Source organism: Ammospiza nelsoni, chromosome 1, assembly GCF_027579445.1.
Source record: "Ammospiza nelsoni isolate bAmmNel1 chromosome 1, bAmmNel1.pri, whole genome shotgun sequence".
NCBI lineage: Eukaryota > Metazoa > Chordata > Aves > Passeriformes > Passerellidae > Ammospiza > Ammospiza nelsoni.
In genome coordinates, this window is record NC_080633.1 from 142,144,495 (window position 1) to 142,160,855 (window position 16,361).

Here is a 16,361-nt window from a genome sequence, read left to right on the forward strand (position 1 = left end):
ACCTCATGGTGTAAACTGAGACAAAAAAAATCCCTTTATGATTTTGCAACTGATCAGAGAAGACAAGACTCCCACCTAAAAGCAGGTCCTTTTTGTGAGTACTTTTATCAACAGCAGGAGATGGTGTCACAGTGCAGCTCTCAGACAATACCCATGGATCTGCAGATCACAAGGCTTGTATTAAGCTGAAATATGATTTAGCAAAACAAAGACAGTAACAGAGATTAAAATTTTAATTTAAAACTTTGTCAACAAAAATTGATTACAAAAAGGGAAATTATCTGTACAAAATAAGAAAGGAGGTACTCATTTTAACAAGAGACTGCCATTATTAATGTGTGTGGGAGGACAAACAGCAGTTCAGGTCAAGTGACAAACTGAGAAACAAACAAACTGAGCTTGTAATATGGAATTCTGAAGTGAACTTTCCATAAACAAAAGAAATTGACCTGAATCAGCTCAGAAGCTAATCAAGGTTTATAAGAAGTCTATTTTCCTTGCAAACCTTTTCCTCTTAATTTAGAGAAGGAGGACATACTAGAAAGCAAGACCCCAGCAGTGCAGTGGGCCAGGACAATGCCTTTTGCTGAGCTTTCTCTCCCTGAAGCCTTCCTTTGGGCCCTCTGTACAGAGATATTCTGCAGTTTGAGTGCCAGGGGTTTAACTGAGTCACAAACTATTGCATCTTCACTTAAAAGTTGGGTCCTGACTCAAAATGAAGACAAATGCTTTGGAGATTGTGAAATTCCTATGACTAAAAAGACTCCTCTCAAAATGATGATTCTCAGACTAGTCCAGTCCACATCAAATAACAGCTGTTGGTCAAGGATAAATCTGTATTTACAACACTGCCCTCCTCTTTTCTACCTACCATTTTACACAAAGAAAGAGACCAGAGCATCTTTAAAACTCATCATCAAACAGACAAAAATGGCAGGTGATTTCTAAACTCCAAGTTCCTGTAAAACTTAAGCACACAGTATAATCCTTACCAGGTTTCTACATTTCTCCACGAGCCGAATCAACTTAACTGAGTTGCAGTGAAGACATGGAACATGCATTTCTTTTTAGTTTACAGTCTAACTGCTTATTTTCCACTCACCTTTGCATCACTTAGTATTTACAAGTTTTTACACCTTCAGAACCCAAATTTAGTGAAGAAACAAAGTAGTAATAAAAATGTATCAGCCCAGATTCACTTCACCTACTTAGAATTACCTGAGATACCCAAGTTGGGGCAGAACAGCTTTCTGTGCCCCACCTACCCAGTAAAAAAAAGAGACAAATGCTAAAGGACAATTCATCAGACTTGAAATTTATCCTAGTGACAATGCTCTTCCTCCTCTGACTACAGAACAAAAAGTGAGCAACTACATTCTGACTTAGTCTTGGTTAAGGTTAGAGTAACTGTGTTCCTAGCTAAGTGTTGGACTGATGTAAACATAAGCCTTACTTGCTCACTAGCAGCTCCCAGCTAGGGAGTCAGAGACAGCTGTCTGTAAGAATGCTGTGAGACATGCACGAGTCCTCCTTACAGCTGGGAAAACTGAGATAAGTAAGAAGTTTGCTCAAGAGCATGCAGTGAGTCAGTAACAAGCTGGCATTACAGCTTCCTGGATCTTAGCCACATGCTCTGCCCATGGGAACCCAGTGCAAGGAAAACTACTGTACAGAATCATTCCCTTTTCCATGTCAAACATTTTTACCAAAAATAGTACAGATGCTAATAAACAGTGTATGCAATTTCTTATTTGACAATGAAAGAGTCCTGCAGTAACCTGTTATATTGTATCTTCACCCTGCAAATTATTATTTCCAGCTTTTATTCTTAGACATCTTAAAGCTTTTAAGATAAAGCTGAAGATTCAGTTAAACAATGCTGCACTCAGTGCCCTTAACCACAACAATGTTACATTTTCTAGTTTAAGCAGTATTTATGCTACCCAATTTGGCAATCAAAAGAGAAACCTTGAAGCCAAGAATTCGCAGATTTGGAGGGAAAAAAAACATACCAGACTTCAGTTTCACCAGGACAAGCCTTGTAACATGCCATGAAGAGCTCAGATATTTTGATTCTGTGAGTATCTGTTATTGCCATTTCAAACAAAAGCCCTCTAACCCTTAGCCTTGCCCAGCCCATGATGTAGCAGGTAGGACAAATGCTGCATGGCAAGAAACAGCTCTGCTCAAAACACAGCTTAATAACAGAAATGAAACATTTGCAATTTGCTTTATGAATGCATCAGAGAGATATCATTTAAATGTTTCCAAAGACCCTGGGACTTAAACACAGCTATGGAAAAAGTCAGCTTCCTAAACTTGGGGGCTTGTTTGAGACATCTGCCTCACACTAGATTCTTACTTTACTGTGGTCAACAAAGCTTTTAACATACCAGGCAAGATAGAATACCACTGGCTTGTTCCATCACATCATGGAATAGGACAGCCACTGGATCCTGTTGTGACAGACAATACTGTATAAAGAAGGCTTATTTTTAATGGCAGAATCACACTGGACACTACTGGCTAACCTGGAGCAAGATCTACATGTTTTCCTTCTGGAGTTTTTAATTTGCTCTTGAACCAGAAACATTCTTTCTAATCAGTTGAATCCAAGAGTACTGCAGAGAGCTCAGTTCTTAAGCACGCTCTGCACCAGGAGCGGTCGGTTCCACGTCCAATTGACACCGAAGAGTTGCTGATTTCCAAGGGCAGGAACTCCTCACTGGTCCCCCAGCCGGAAACCTTGGCCCCAGTTGTGTCTTCCACCACCCTGCTGATCCTCTGCAGCCCTTCTCATGCTGGCAGGAGGGACACCAAAGCCCGACACTCCTCCCCTCCTGTTTGGCAGCCAGCGGTAACTAGGACAGAGCAGAGCAGGAGGAGTCAGACAAACAGCAGGACCTTGCAGGGAAATGCCAAGGCTGTGCTTTCTACTTTTCCATGCACTTCCTCTTAGCTGACACACTTTGCAATAAAACTGGCTTTTCCCAGTAGAGTTTCAGAGAATTCTTTCCAAATCTAAACCCTCAGCACACTGACAAATGGAAATACTGGGAAACTTCCATCTCTGAAATGTGCATGGTAACAGGAGAATTGCACAGAACCAACAATATTGAGGGCACTTTCAGAGCTGTTACCACCTTTGAAGACATTTTTAAAAACAACCTTGTCTTCTAATCTTTATGGAAAATTAGGTTTACCAGATGGGCTTGCAAGCACAGAATCAGAATATAAAGCTCCCCTATTCATTGAAACTTGTACAGAAAGCATAACTGTAATTCAACACTTTATGCTACAAAAAGGGTTAACTGAGTTGCTGACTAAAGTTTGATAGAGGAGTATTTGCAGCCCAAAACTATGTGGACAAGGACAACTGAACTATAAACTTTGGCTTCTGATCATAATATTTCATTGCCAAAATGAACATACCTCAAGAAAAAGCACCTCAAAAACCAAGATTTGCAGTCCCAGTGAGGGTGACTGATACAGACTGCAAAGGAGGATCATTTATAGTCTTCCACAAGTCTACAACTGACTATTATTGTCAAACATTGCTGAACTGGTAGCTACTATAACAATACATGGGGATACAGAAACAGATAATTTACAGGATAAAATTTCTTTTTATATACCATCTGATAATTGTTAGGGAGTTCTCTTTACTGCAGCTCAATTCAACACAGAACTATGACATTTATTCTCACTCATAAGAGTGGGTAAAGGCATAAGCCAACCCAAGGGGCAACAAAGAACTCTCATATGGGCCATTTACAAGAAACTCAGTATTTTTTATGACTCACCAGCTCAGTCAGTATGAGAGTCTGTAGAAGGTTGACTTGGCAAAGTATTTTACACTTTATGATCCCACCATATATATGTCTGATGAGCCATACAAAAAATTAGACTAAACAAATAGTGATGTAAAGAATGAAGCCAGCTTACAGGAACTGAGGTGTGGACAGGAAATTCCTTCCTCCCAAATCCATTGGATATTTAAACATTAAGAAGAAATACAGGTGTCCAACCAGATTTCCTATCAGCTCATTGATGACTCTGTAAAGCAAAAGAAAGAATGGTTTCACATGCTGTCTTCTATGAAAATAAATGAGTGACAATCTTCTGTTCACCTGCCACCAGGCCTTGCCAGGGTTGTAACACACAAAAAACTTCCCCTCCCTCAGCATTTTGCAGCCACTTCTTTAGAAGGGCCAACCTCCTGTGCTAACACATCAATAGTCTGTCCCACCCTCCCTTCCCAGCCTTCTCTACATTCTGTATTGCAAACACAATTAAATACTTGTTTACATTGGGGAATTGGACCGTATAGCGATTAGTGCCCAAAATAATCATCTGCAGAGCCAGAGAAGTTACTGCTGCTTTCACTGGACAGCCTGTCTCCTGCTGTACTGAACTGTTTTGTACCCAGTTTTGTGAAAGCACTGCTGACTGGAGGCCCTTGAGTATCTTCTGTCATGCATAGAAACAGCAGGTAGCTAAGAGCAGGCAGTTTTCACAAGTGACAGATGAGTCAGTAGGAGGCACAGCCAGAAAAGGGAATTTGGTTTTGCTGTATTATCTCCTCCTTTTATAACTCAACCACAAACTTGTTGTTGTCATTAATTATGCTACAGCGGCACCAAGAGGCCCCAGTCAATGCAGAGCCCCAGTGAGGGAGCCCACACTGTGCACAGAGGGGATTTCTGCATCAAGGGGTTTAGTCAAAAAAACCCAAAAAACAAGAGAGAGCAAAAAATTCAACAACTGCTAATATGGCACATTGTGGGCTCATTGCCTTTTTCCCTTGTTTAACAAACTGAAAAAAAAAATCACGTTGGACAAGTCTGTGAGGGAAAGAAGTAACAGCACTATCAGACTCAAGCTAAACTTGTTTCTAAAACCAGTAATAATGGCTGGTTCCAGGGGATGACATCTTTCTTTAGTGTGTGTTACTTTCTTAGTATGGAGAAGGCCCAATGCATGGAGTTACCAGAAAATACCAAACTCCCATTGCTCTCCCCTCACCTCCATTCTATTCTCTAGCTCTCACATGCATATCTCCTCTGCTTTTATGTTAAATGACCACCATGTGACACTGAGCATTATCAGTCAGATTATACAGCTTGAACCTTCTTATTTTAATATCACTCCTAGATTCAGCAGCAAGTTAAATAGCTGTAAAAGCTTTTACAACTTCAAATTGGCCATAGAAGTAAATACATACGATCCACCAATGATGTAGTTGAATCCCAGAATAACCCATGGAAGGTAACAGGCCTGGAAAAGAATGCAGTGGAGAGAGTAAGTACAAGTTAAGGATGTAAACCTGCTCTCAACTTCCCACTGCACTAATAAGCATGATCATAATCTCAATGCTTTAGGCATTACACTGGTCCTGATCTATTAATTTAAGCAGATTCAACCTAAAAAGGTCAGTCCAAACTGAGCAACCACTAACATTTTTAGATAAAACATGCTCATTCAAATATTATAAGCAAACATGCCTTTTGAACTCTATGTTCCACAGCAAGTTTGCATCTGGAACAAAGTCCTAAAGTTTTTGATTTTGCAAAGGTGTAGAAATTATCAAAAGAGCCTTCTCTACAAGATCTGACAGAAACAGCCAAGGTCACACAGCAAAAAAAACCATTTAAAATACCAACATTTTGTCACTACATTCAGCTTTTATCCAGGCTAAATTCTTTTTCTTTTTTTCAGAACAATGAATTGGCAGGACATCTTTTCAGTAGAGATACACTGAGTGATACCACATGGAAGACTCTGAACTTTGTCTTTGCTGCATCTCAAGAAGTATTCTCTGTGACAGTACAAGATACTTTTTATAAGAGAAAATATTTCTATTTTGCCCCTCACCCAGAAATCTTTCCAATACACCGTCTGACATACCTTAAATCTTGTTCCAAACCAAAATGACACAATCATGTCTCTGTTCAGCTGGGCCCACACATAAAGTACTGACATGATGAGTGGAATCATCAGCAACTGCAATGTTTAAAAAAGACAAAGTTACCATTATTTTCACAGAAGCACATGAAAGTTGGGCAGAAGGAGCTGTGTTTCAGAAGTGGTTTGTAAGCATGGTACATCACTAAAGTCCTTTCAGATTGCCCCAGGATCTTATCCAATACATGCCCTGAATCTGTTCAAAAACTATTGAGGAAGTGAAGGGAGAGAACCTACTGTTCACTGTCCTTTGCAGGACCATGCCAAAGCAAAGGGCTCCAACCTGTGCCAAGGGAAAGAGCAGCTACAGGGAGCTCTGCTCTACCCACACCTCCAGCAGGGAGCCCTGTGCCACAATCCCTTCAGGGCACCAACCCAAACACCCCCAAATGTGCCAGATGCAGTGTTACCCATCCAGCTGCCACCTCTGTCCCCATCCTCCTGACAGCCCCACAAGGGAAGTGCTCCCCTCAATGCCCACTGCAGGGCATCACCTGCCTTGGGAGAGCTGGGAGTGACCTGTGCTCCACACCAGGAGCTGAGGGGTTGTTTCAAACACTTCTCTACATTGACTCTGCATTAGCTCATTGACTGCTTCTAGTGAAAAAACACAAAGCACTGCTTTAGCCATCTGTGATTTCTGAGCTGAGGGCAGGCTGCACCACCAACATTCCCAGGAACTGGCTGAATGCTGTACCCAGCTCCTGGGTTTGGAAAAGAGGTTGAAACTCATCCCTTCAGGGGTGCTGCTATTTCACAGATTCTACATTAAAGCTGGCATCCTAACATCAATCCAGTCTCTCACAAGCCCCACTGTGCACTCTGACTCCCCACACAACAACCTTATTTAAAGGTTTTATTAAAACCCTCTTTATTTTAATTAAAAGAAAGCAATATCTAATATCTGAACACATCTGACTTAGGAATAGAGGCCTAGCTATCCTACTCTGTCTTTTGAATTTCAACAAAGGCTACTCAAAACAAGTAAAAATCCTCTTATTTTTAAGAAAAATCACTTTTATATCAAAAAACTGATTCTTCTTTAATCAATACTTTGTATGCAGATAAAAAAATAAGTACCTCTTTAAAAATATACAAATCAACACAATCAGTATAAAATTTGTATAATGTGTGGGTAACTCCAGCATGCTTTTCAAAAATTTGTGGTATCTTCCCCACAGAAAAGTGCAATTATAAAGTTTTGGACAGCCCTTGACACAATTCACTCCAGACCAGAGATGCATGATCACTGGTTTTGTCTACCAGGGAGCCAGAGAAGTGATCTAATAAATGCTAATAATAATTCTGTATGTGTATGGAATCTGTACCAGTATCTGTATGGAATACTACAGATACTGGGGCAGTCTTTGGGTGCTGGAGACAGATGAAAATGAGAACAGCAGAGGCAGACTGAAGAAAGGCAGTTATCTGACACTCTGTTGTGTCCAAAACACACTTCCCAATTTTCACCCTTAGTATTTGAGGAGAAAATAATTATTTCACTGAAACCAGTTCTTAAGACCACTATCTTAATCATTCCTGTGAGGATTTTGTACTTCACAGTTCTGGTCTCAAACTGAAGCTGTATTTTTTGCCAAAAAAATCTTCTGTTGGCAAGTAAAAGGCATACTGAACTAAATTAAAGGAGATTAATAAGCACAAGAATAATTTTTTAAAAAATTTAGAAAAATAAGAAAGCAGATCCACATTCATTAAAATAAATAGTGCATAGGTGACATCTTGTGTCCATTTTAGTAGAAGTATAAGCACTTCCTGACTGCACAAAGACACCATTTGTACTTCCTGGCCCCCTAACTAGGTTAGATCCAAGCTTATGCCTTCAGCTGAGGCTAACCCAATCTGAAAAATTAACAATACACACACAGCAGTCCATTCTGATATCATCTGAACAGCCTAGCTTAACTATGTTCTGCGGTTAAGTCAATAATGCTCTCTATAAAGTCATCAAGTAGTCATAAAGTTGTGTAAAATTATTATCTAAGAAACTGCACCACACTTACCTGCATGTCCATCACCAAGCCAGTTATCTGTCATTGCACCATGAAGGAAAATGCAGAAAAACCTGACAGACTACAACAATAAAAAGCTGCAGACACACAAAACACACATGCAAAGATTTTAATATTCAGAATTAATACTACACTGTTTTAGGTTAAAAATTCCAATGATCTAGAGATGTACAAACTTTGTTTCAATAACTGCTTTTTGGCAGCCTTTCAGGTGCCCACCTCAAGTCATTACCCCAAGGGCTGATGGGTGCACTGGCTTTTCCTCCCTGATGAAACTGGCCAGCTACAGACTCCATCAGTCCTTGCATAAAGGCACATTAAAGTTTAACAAATGGATTCCTTCATTAGTTTAACCCTGACATTTTGGTTTTCTAACTAAAGAAAGACCAGATCATTAAAAAATACCAATATATTGCCAATGAGTCATAGAAAAGAAGCAACTTCTTAAACAGCATCAGTGCAGGCTTTTAATACTCTTCTCCCACCTTGGAGCTCAAAGAAACTGCTGTAGTAACTTTTGAGTAGAAATAATCACTGAATGATTTTAATATGATCAGGATGCTTTTAACAGATCATAAATACATATAAAATGACACCCAGCATTTTCCCAGATCATGCATCCAGGCTGATCCTTACATCACACAGGGAACAAGCAACTAGAAGCTTTTAAATGACCAGTTTGAAAGTCAGGTCACAATTACGTTAATTAAATGCTCACAGCCAAGAGCCTGCAATCATAAAGGCAACCTTCATCTTCTTAACAATGTAACTAAATGCTCCTTGTTACAGCTGTGGCTCCACAGGACTGGCAGGACCAGCAATTCCCTCCACATAGTGGAATGCAACCAGAGATAATGCATTGATAAAGCATTCCTGCACACAGCTCCCCTGGAATCTGGTTCTCACTGATGTCACCCCTCCCTTTTTTCCACCTGCTGTGCCACTGCAAATTGCTACAAGGAGGCAGCAATAGCACAGACAGAAAGGGAGCACCCCAAGGATGGAGGTTCCACACCCTCTCCTGCCAATCTGCCTGTGCTTCACTGCCCTTACAGTGTGTCCTTCTCATATTTAAATGGAATTTCCTTGCTTCATTTTGTGGAACTCCGTGCTCAGCTCCAGCCCCCTCAGCACGGAAAAGACATGGAGCTGTTGGAGTGGGACCAGAGGAAGGCCACACAAGTTACTGGAGGAATGGAAGACCTCTCTTTTAGGGAAAGGCTGAAAGAGTTGAGGGACAGAAATGTTTAGTAGGGCCTTTTGCAATAGGACAAGTGGTAATGGTTTAAACTAAATGGCTCCTTGTACTTGGGAACCCAGAGCTGGGTGCAGCCCCCACACATCTCTCAAAGGCTGAGCAGAGAGGAGCAATCCCTGCCTCAACCTGCAGGCAATCTTCTGCCTAGGACAGCCCAGGGGGCTGGTGGCCACTTTGGCCAAAATGGCACATTGCTGGTTTGTGGTCAACTTCGTGTCCAGCAGGACACCCAGGGCCTTTTCTGGAAGATGCTTTGCTTTGTCAGTCCCTGGTCTGTCCTGGTGCCTGAGGCTGCTCCTTGTCAAGAGCAGGACTCTGCACTACCCCCCTTTGCTGAGCTTCATTCCTTCTCAGCCCATTTATCCAGACTAAAGATCCCTCTGAATGGTGGCACAACCATTTGTTGTTTATCAACAACTCCTCCCACTTTTGTACACAAGATCTAAAAGAAAATTCAGGTGGAACAGCTCAGCCCACAAAAATGTTTCCCAGCATTCCCAAACCAACAAGCCCAGCTTCTTCAGGAATTTGTCTCAGTGAAGATACCACAACACTGCTTTCACAGACTCAGATACTTGTACCCAGCAGGTAAAGCATCTCTCCATTTCAGGGCATGGCAGTGATCAGCCCCTTTTTGCACATGGCAGCTTGAACACACTGAATTCAGTGCCAGCCCACCCAAGAGAGCTCAGCAGAGCAGCCCAGGCAGCAGCAGGGACACTCACCCAGCACGGGCTCAGCTCAGTGGAGGCAGAGCTCAGGTCCCCATTGCACACTCATGTGAGCACATGAAATGTTCTCCCTGCAAGCCACTCCCTACCTCTACAGGAAGGTTACACACTTACAAACTCTACAAACTCCAAGGGGAACATTTGCTACTTTTTTAAACTGTTCCTTGATAAAATAGGTCCTGGTTTTTGAGCATACTTCAGGTGGAAACAAAGAGAACCAAAATATTTCTTGAAATTTGATTATGAGAAGGATACAACAATGCAGATCCAGTTAAACAGGAGCATGAACATGTAATCTGCTGGCCTTCCATCAAAAGCCCCTGAAAACAAAAAGAATAATTTTGAATCATCAAAGGCACTACAATTTTGATTAAAAATTAGGACAACTTTTATTTTTCAGAGTCTAAGAAAGCTCAGTTAATAACAGCTGCTTTGCATGTACTCTGTGGTCTACGAGTATTTTTTAAATTTTAAAAAGCCTTAAAATAGAACAACCTACAGGCTGAAAAATAAGACATTCAGCCTACTGCTTTAGAGCACAAGCAGTGTCTATACTTTAAAAAGAACACACTGACTCTGGAGATAAGTAGTTTTAACTACATAAGACCTCAAAAATGGAGTTGGACCCCATTGTTCATATGAAACTGTGGGTTAGAAGCATAGAATTAGGAAATGCACGTGCACAGCAAAAGCAGAAATACCAAGTTTAATGAGTGAGTCATGTGAAAACCAGCCCTCACTTAGGCAAATTGCATCCTCTTTGCATCATCTCATCAGACTCAAGAGATGCAATGGTTTTTATACTCCACAAAAAATCAGCACACATGACAAGGAGGGTACACATGTGCAGCACACTCTGTTCCTTCTAAGCTGTGCTGCTTGTCTAATTCACCATTCCAAATTTGTGTCAATTTTTTCAGGACACTGGAAACAAAAATAATAGAGTAACATTCCCTGCAGGTCATATAAAGTGAAATGATCTTTAGATGCTCAGTTGAGTTTGAGACCTGACAGAGACAAGTACTAAAAAATAACCCTGTAGCAATTCCTTGCAAACATGAAAAGCTGAGGCTCTCACTCCCACCAACTGTGGCAAAAGGCTGACAGAGACCTCAGCATCTATGCAAGAATTCCATCAACTTTCATATAAACCCAGGCAGGAAAGGAAAGCCTGAGAATACTGCTGAGAAAGACCCAGACCATTGGGGGTGAAACACAGTGACAGTGGGAATGACAGTGACACACACAGCACATCACAAACAACCTGAATTACATGCTCCTAATTAAATATCAAAATGCCTAGAAAGAATGCCACTGCTCAATGTGAGCACTGCTCAGTATTCTTAAAGGAAGAAAATCTACTTTTAAGCATTAGAATAGCCTATGCAAAACATAATTACTAAAATACCAGTTTTATTGTTAAAGGTCAGCCATGCAAATTGCACGACAGGAAAAAAAACGTACTTTGAAAAATATATCAGAAAGTTTTAATGTTGTAAAACTACAGAAACTGAAGGTTTTTTCCTCACTGTTGCTGTACAACAAATAGAAACAAATAAAGAGAAGAAGCTGACTAAGGCTGTAGAAAGGCCAGCTCAGGAATCCTTCCAAAACTGGAAGAAATCAAAGCTATTATTATTCTTCTTCTCAATTTTTTTCCTTCTCATTATCTAGGAGATTGCTAATGAGAGTATTAGACAAACCACTGAAGTTGACTTTTCCATGAACATCTAAGGGAATTGGATTACAAACTGCCAGAGAGCTCAGCACAGGTTTGGGGAGAGCTCTACCCCACAGGTCCTTCCACGGGGCCCAGGGTATAATGCAATCATCTGGAAGAGCTGCAGACCCTTAATTCACATAAATCATATATCATTCACACAACTGGGGAGGGAACTCTGCACATTCTGCTTACTCTGTTGATATTTGCTATGCTCTCTTCCAACCAAAGCAAAACAAAACCACAGCAATCTCCCTTTCCTTTGGAAGTCACAGGTCATGCTGTTAGGAAAGCACAAGCACAGCACAAACCACACAGATATTTCTGACAGCTAAATTTGAAGCTGGCAGGCAGCAGCAGTGTAGGCTCAAAACCCATGCACAATGCTGAAAATAGCAGTTTCACTTTCTCAGTTTCACAGACAAAAGGAGGCACAGACCAATGCAAACTTCCACCTGTAAACACTATCAGCAACTTATATATTTTCCAACTACAGAAGGATTCAGGCCTTTTTCAGAGAAAGCGCCAGCCTAACAAAGGACTTCATTTATAGGCAGAAAAAATGACTGGAATATAAAAGAAATGCATTGGTTCAAACAACACAGATGACTTCCCAGTTTCAAAATCCAGATCTGTTGTACAGCAGAAATTTACTCCCTTTCATGAGATCTGTGCCACAGCACAAACAACCAGAGCATTTTGTGAGTATATCTACAAGCAGTGAGGTCTCTTAATTTGCATAATTAACCAGGAACTCCTACTACACCTACCTCTGCCCAGTCAGAACTGTGAGCACTCTCATGTGCTCATAAACTACTTCAGACAGGCTCAAAAGGAAGTAGGAATCATTTCTAGCTATTAAACCAGTATTTAACTTTCACTAAGAAAACAACCAAATACAATCTGGCACCACTCCTGCCTTTCCCTTCCACTCTTCTTAAGACTTCAGTGTGATTCCACAATACTCTGGAGGGCAGGTGTTCCAGGAATCTCCTCTCTTGTGGGACTTCCCAACATCACTTCCCAATGCATTCCCCTTTACACCATCAGTTCTAGACTCCATTAGAATGACACTGAAATTCTTGTTCACAAAGGCTTTCAGGAGGAGTGTGGCTTTGCAAATATTTTAAATATTTATGTCAATCGAACCAATTTTTGTCTAGGTTTAATGAACTGGGCAGTGCAAAAGGAAACCAGTTTTGAAGCTACCTTGTACCAACAAGCCCTTTGTTTGAGAGAAATGATCTATTATCTGATCTCCTTTTTTTCCACTTAATTTTCTCCCTTAACTGAAAATCCTTCTAGTCTCTTAACTTTTCCACATATCTGTTAGGCAGAGGGGTAGACTTCTTTTGAAGGTTTCTCTCAATTCAACACAGACAAAAGAATAACACAAATAAGCATCCCTATTAAAACAAGAACAAACTGATGTTATTTTCTCCCAATGGATAAGCCCATTATTACATTATGCTCTATCATCCCTCTCTGATAAAAAACATCAGATACAAAAAAACAGAGGTAAACATCATCTTTTAATCTGTCTCACTTGCTTCCTTAAATCCAACAACTAAAAGCACCAGGTCCTCCTACTGAAGCTAATAAAAAGTTCAGATCCTAAATGGCCAAAGGGAAGGAGGCAGCCACGGAAAATCAGTTTTCAGAGCAGTTTCATGCTGACGAACATAAGCTGGCACAGAGATGAGCCATCTCTTATCAGCTCCAGGCAGGGTTCACCAGATACATACAATTTAATGGACAACATACCTGTTTCTAGTCGTGAGGAATATTGATACAAGAAATACAAATTCACCAAGTAGAGAAATCCCGTTCCAGGTCCCACTGGGAAGAAGAAAGTTGCCGTTATCGGCCGCCAGATCTGTGCAGATCAAAAGAGAAAGATCTGTTTATAAACTGCAGAATGAACTCATGTGCACAGGCTTTTTATTTACATTCATTACTTGATAATGAATGAAAACTTGGAACATCAAGAAGAAGATTAAAAATAGCCCAAGTATCGATTGTTCCTGCTTCAGCAGCTTTTCTAGTTGTGGTGTTTTCTTTCAATCTGGTAAGCAAACCAGAAATAACACACAACTTTGCAAACTGCTTTCCATCACATCTCTGCAGCAGTGAGCCTTTAATGCAGTGCAGAAGAGATTCACTGGCAAGGATGCTACCCTGTTTAAAAACCAGCCATACAAAACCCATTCTTCCCTGCTGAACAGAGGCCAAAGAATGCACAGCCTTTAGTGTACCATTCCAGCCAGCACGTGCTGCTCTGAGCACTGGGGATCTGCTCTGGGACAGTCTCCCAGCTAGGAACATGGGGCACACTGCATGGCAGCATGTAGCAAGGATGGAAAATATCTGGTCATTCATGAATGAGCTCTTTAAGCAGCAACATTTCCAAACTGAGTATCAGGATCCTGAACATCACAGTTCAATAAGGAATAAAGGACTAGAGGAAAAACCAGTCATTTATGCCACTAAGTTTTGTGAACAATACATGAATCAAGGTACAGAGAGAGTCATGGCTTTAAATTTATTTTTCTTTCTTCAGTGAAGATACAATGAGATGATATAACAGAAATTTTAAAATTGAAATCTTTTCTCTTTGTTTTGAGCTCCTCCAATGAGTGCGTTCCCCCAACACTGAACCTGTAACCTCACAGTGCAAGGAAAAATATGTCCAGTTTGAGACCACTTTTGATATTGCTATTGTACCCAGAAACACTGCATGTCTGACACCTGAAGGCATCAGCTGTTAGTTTACATGGAGCATATATAGGCACAGAAGTTGACAGTCCCAAACAGAAGTTTTTTCAAATTCCAAACAAGAAGGTGCAAATGCACTCCATTACAGAATCACAGAATATGTCACCTTAAAAGGGACCAGAGTGGGTGATCTGGGCACCTCCCTGCTCAAGCATTCTCAGTCATTCTAGAGCACGAGACCCAGGACTGCACTCAGACAGCTCTTGAATAACTCCAGCCAGGGAGATTGCACAGCCCCCCTGGCCAGTCTGTTCCAGTGCATGGACACCCAGGTCAGGTGGAGCCTCCCGTGCATCAGTTTCTGCCCGTTTGCATTTGTCCATCTTCTGGCACCTCCCTTGTGCTACTTATAGAAACTGCTGAGGTCCCCTCTCAGTCCTCTCCCCTCGAAGCTGAGCAGGCCCAGCTCCCTCAGCCATTCCTCATCAGAGCTGCTCCAGTTCCTTGATCCCCTCTGTCACCCCCGCTGTACCCAGCCCAGGAGCTCCACATCTCCCCTGTAGCTCTGCCCCAAAGCCTCCCGGGCCAGCTGCAGCCTGGGGTGTTTGCACACCCTGTGAGCGCAGAGTTACAGCTCCCAAAGCCACGGCCACACGATGAGACAGAGCTGGCAAGTCACCTGTAACCACAGCCACAGCGCTTCTTGGCACAACAACCAGTGCCCACCAGAACAACTCCCACAAAAACTGTAGGAAAACCACACCAGGATGAGGCACAACACGAACTACAGAGCTGTCAGGGGCAGCAGCCCTGCTCCTGTCACCCTGGCAGGGACGCGCAGCCCGTCACCGCGGTGGGGGCCTGCGGGCTGGGCCCGGATTTATGCGGTGCCGTGCCCGCAGGCCCTGTACAAGTTGAGCGGGAAGGCGGCTCCACTCCCGCCGGAGGGCTCTGCTCCCCCCGGTCACCCCTGGGCGCTGTCTCGGTGCACGGCGCCTCCAGCGCGGCCGCGGAGCCGGGGGAGCGGCCGGCCCTGCGCGTAGCCCCAGCGAGGCCCCGCAGGGTTGCCGCGCACTACAACTCCCAGAAGGCCCCGCGCGCAGAGAGTCACAGTAAGCTACTGTGCGGGCGCCGCGGGGCACGCCGGGAGCGGTAGTGCGGCCCCTACCTGGAAGCGGTGGATGAAGGCGTCAGGCCAGAGGAAAAGGTTGACGGGGCTGACGAGGCCCAGCTTGCCCACGAGCGGAACCGCGATGGAGCCGGCGAACCAGTAGCGCGTGATCAGAGGGATGCTTCGGAACCAGTCCCCCAGGTCCGACATGGTGCAGCCGTGCCTGGCCGCCGCCCAGGCCTCGCTGCGAACCGGCCGCTGAAGAAGAGACGAGACGAGGGCTCAGCCACTCCCGCCGCCCGGTCACGCAGGGGGACCCGAGCCAGACGTGGCGCCACCGAATTCGGCCGAGCCGCCGCCGCTGCTTCCGGCCCCGCCCTGGCAGCCGGGAGTCCCGCCCCGGGGGCGGAGCGGGGAACGAGCCACCCCCTAGGGGCGACGGGGCGGTCGGGTCAGGTGGCGCTCCGTTCCTCGAGAGGGCCTTGTAATGCGGGCAACAGGACGGAACCGGCAGCAAGTCCTGTGCCTACGACAGGCTGTAAAAGCCACCTTCTGAGTGACCTATTGCACTGCGTTATAAACATACTTGCCTATAAAACGACGTTTTTACTTCATTGCCCGGCGCTGGCCGCGCTCCGCTCTCCGTCCCCACCCAGGTCGGCGCGCGACGCCCATGAGCAAAACTACAACTCCCAGCAGCCCACGAGGACGCAGTTGAAGCTGTTCCATTCCCCGATATCTGGGGGGGGGGACACGCTCGCCACCCTTCCGGCTCCTCCTCATTGGTGAAACGGGAGCGGGCTGTACCACGCGAACGGCGTCCCCCGGCGCG

The 16,361-nt window shown here is 43.4% G+C and overlaps 1 protein-coding gene across 1 annotated transcript; it reads right to left on the reverse strand.

The window, feature by feature from the left end:
• Nucleotides 1-215: 215 nt before the first annotated feature.
• DERL1 (derlin 1) lies at nt 216-15,895 on the reverse strand. Its single transcript, XM_059490437.1, has 8 exons — nt 15,587-15,895; nt 13,468-13,579; nt 10,239-10,303; nt 7,986-8,012; nt 5,908-6,003; nt 5,225-5,277; nt 3,946-4,056; nt 216-2,861 (listed from the first exon to the last, which is right to left on the reverse strand). Exons 1-8 carry the CDS (start codon nt 15,737-15,739, stop codon nt 2,723-2,725), a joined length of 756 nt encoding a protein of 251 aa, XP_059346420.1. The 5' UTR covers nt 15,740-15,895; the 3' UTR covers nt 216-2,722.
• Nucleotides 15,896-16,361: the final 466 nt, after the last annotated feature.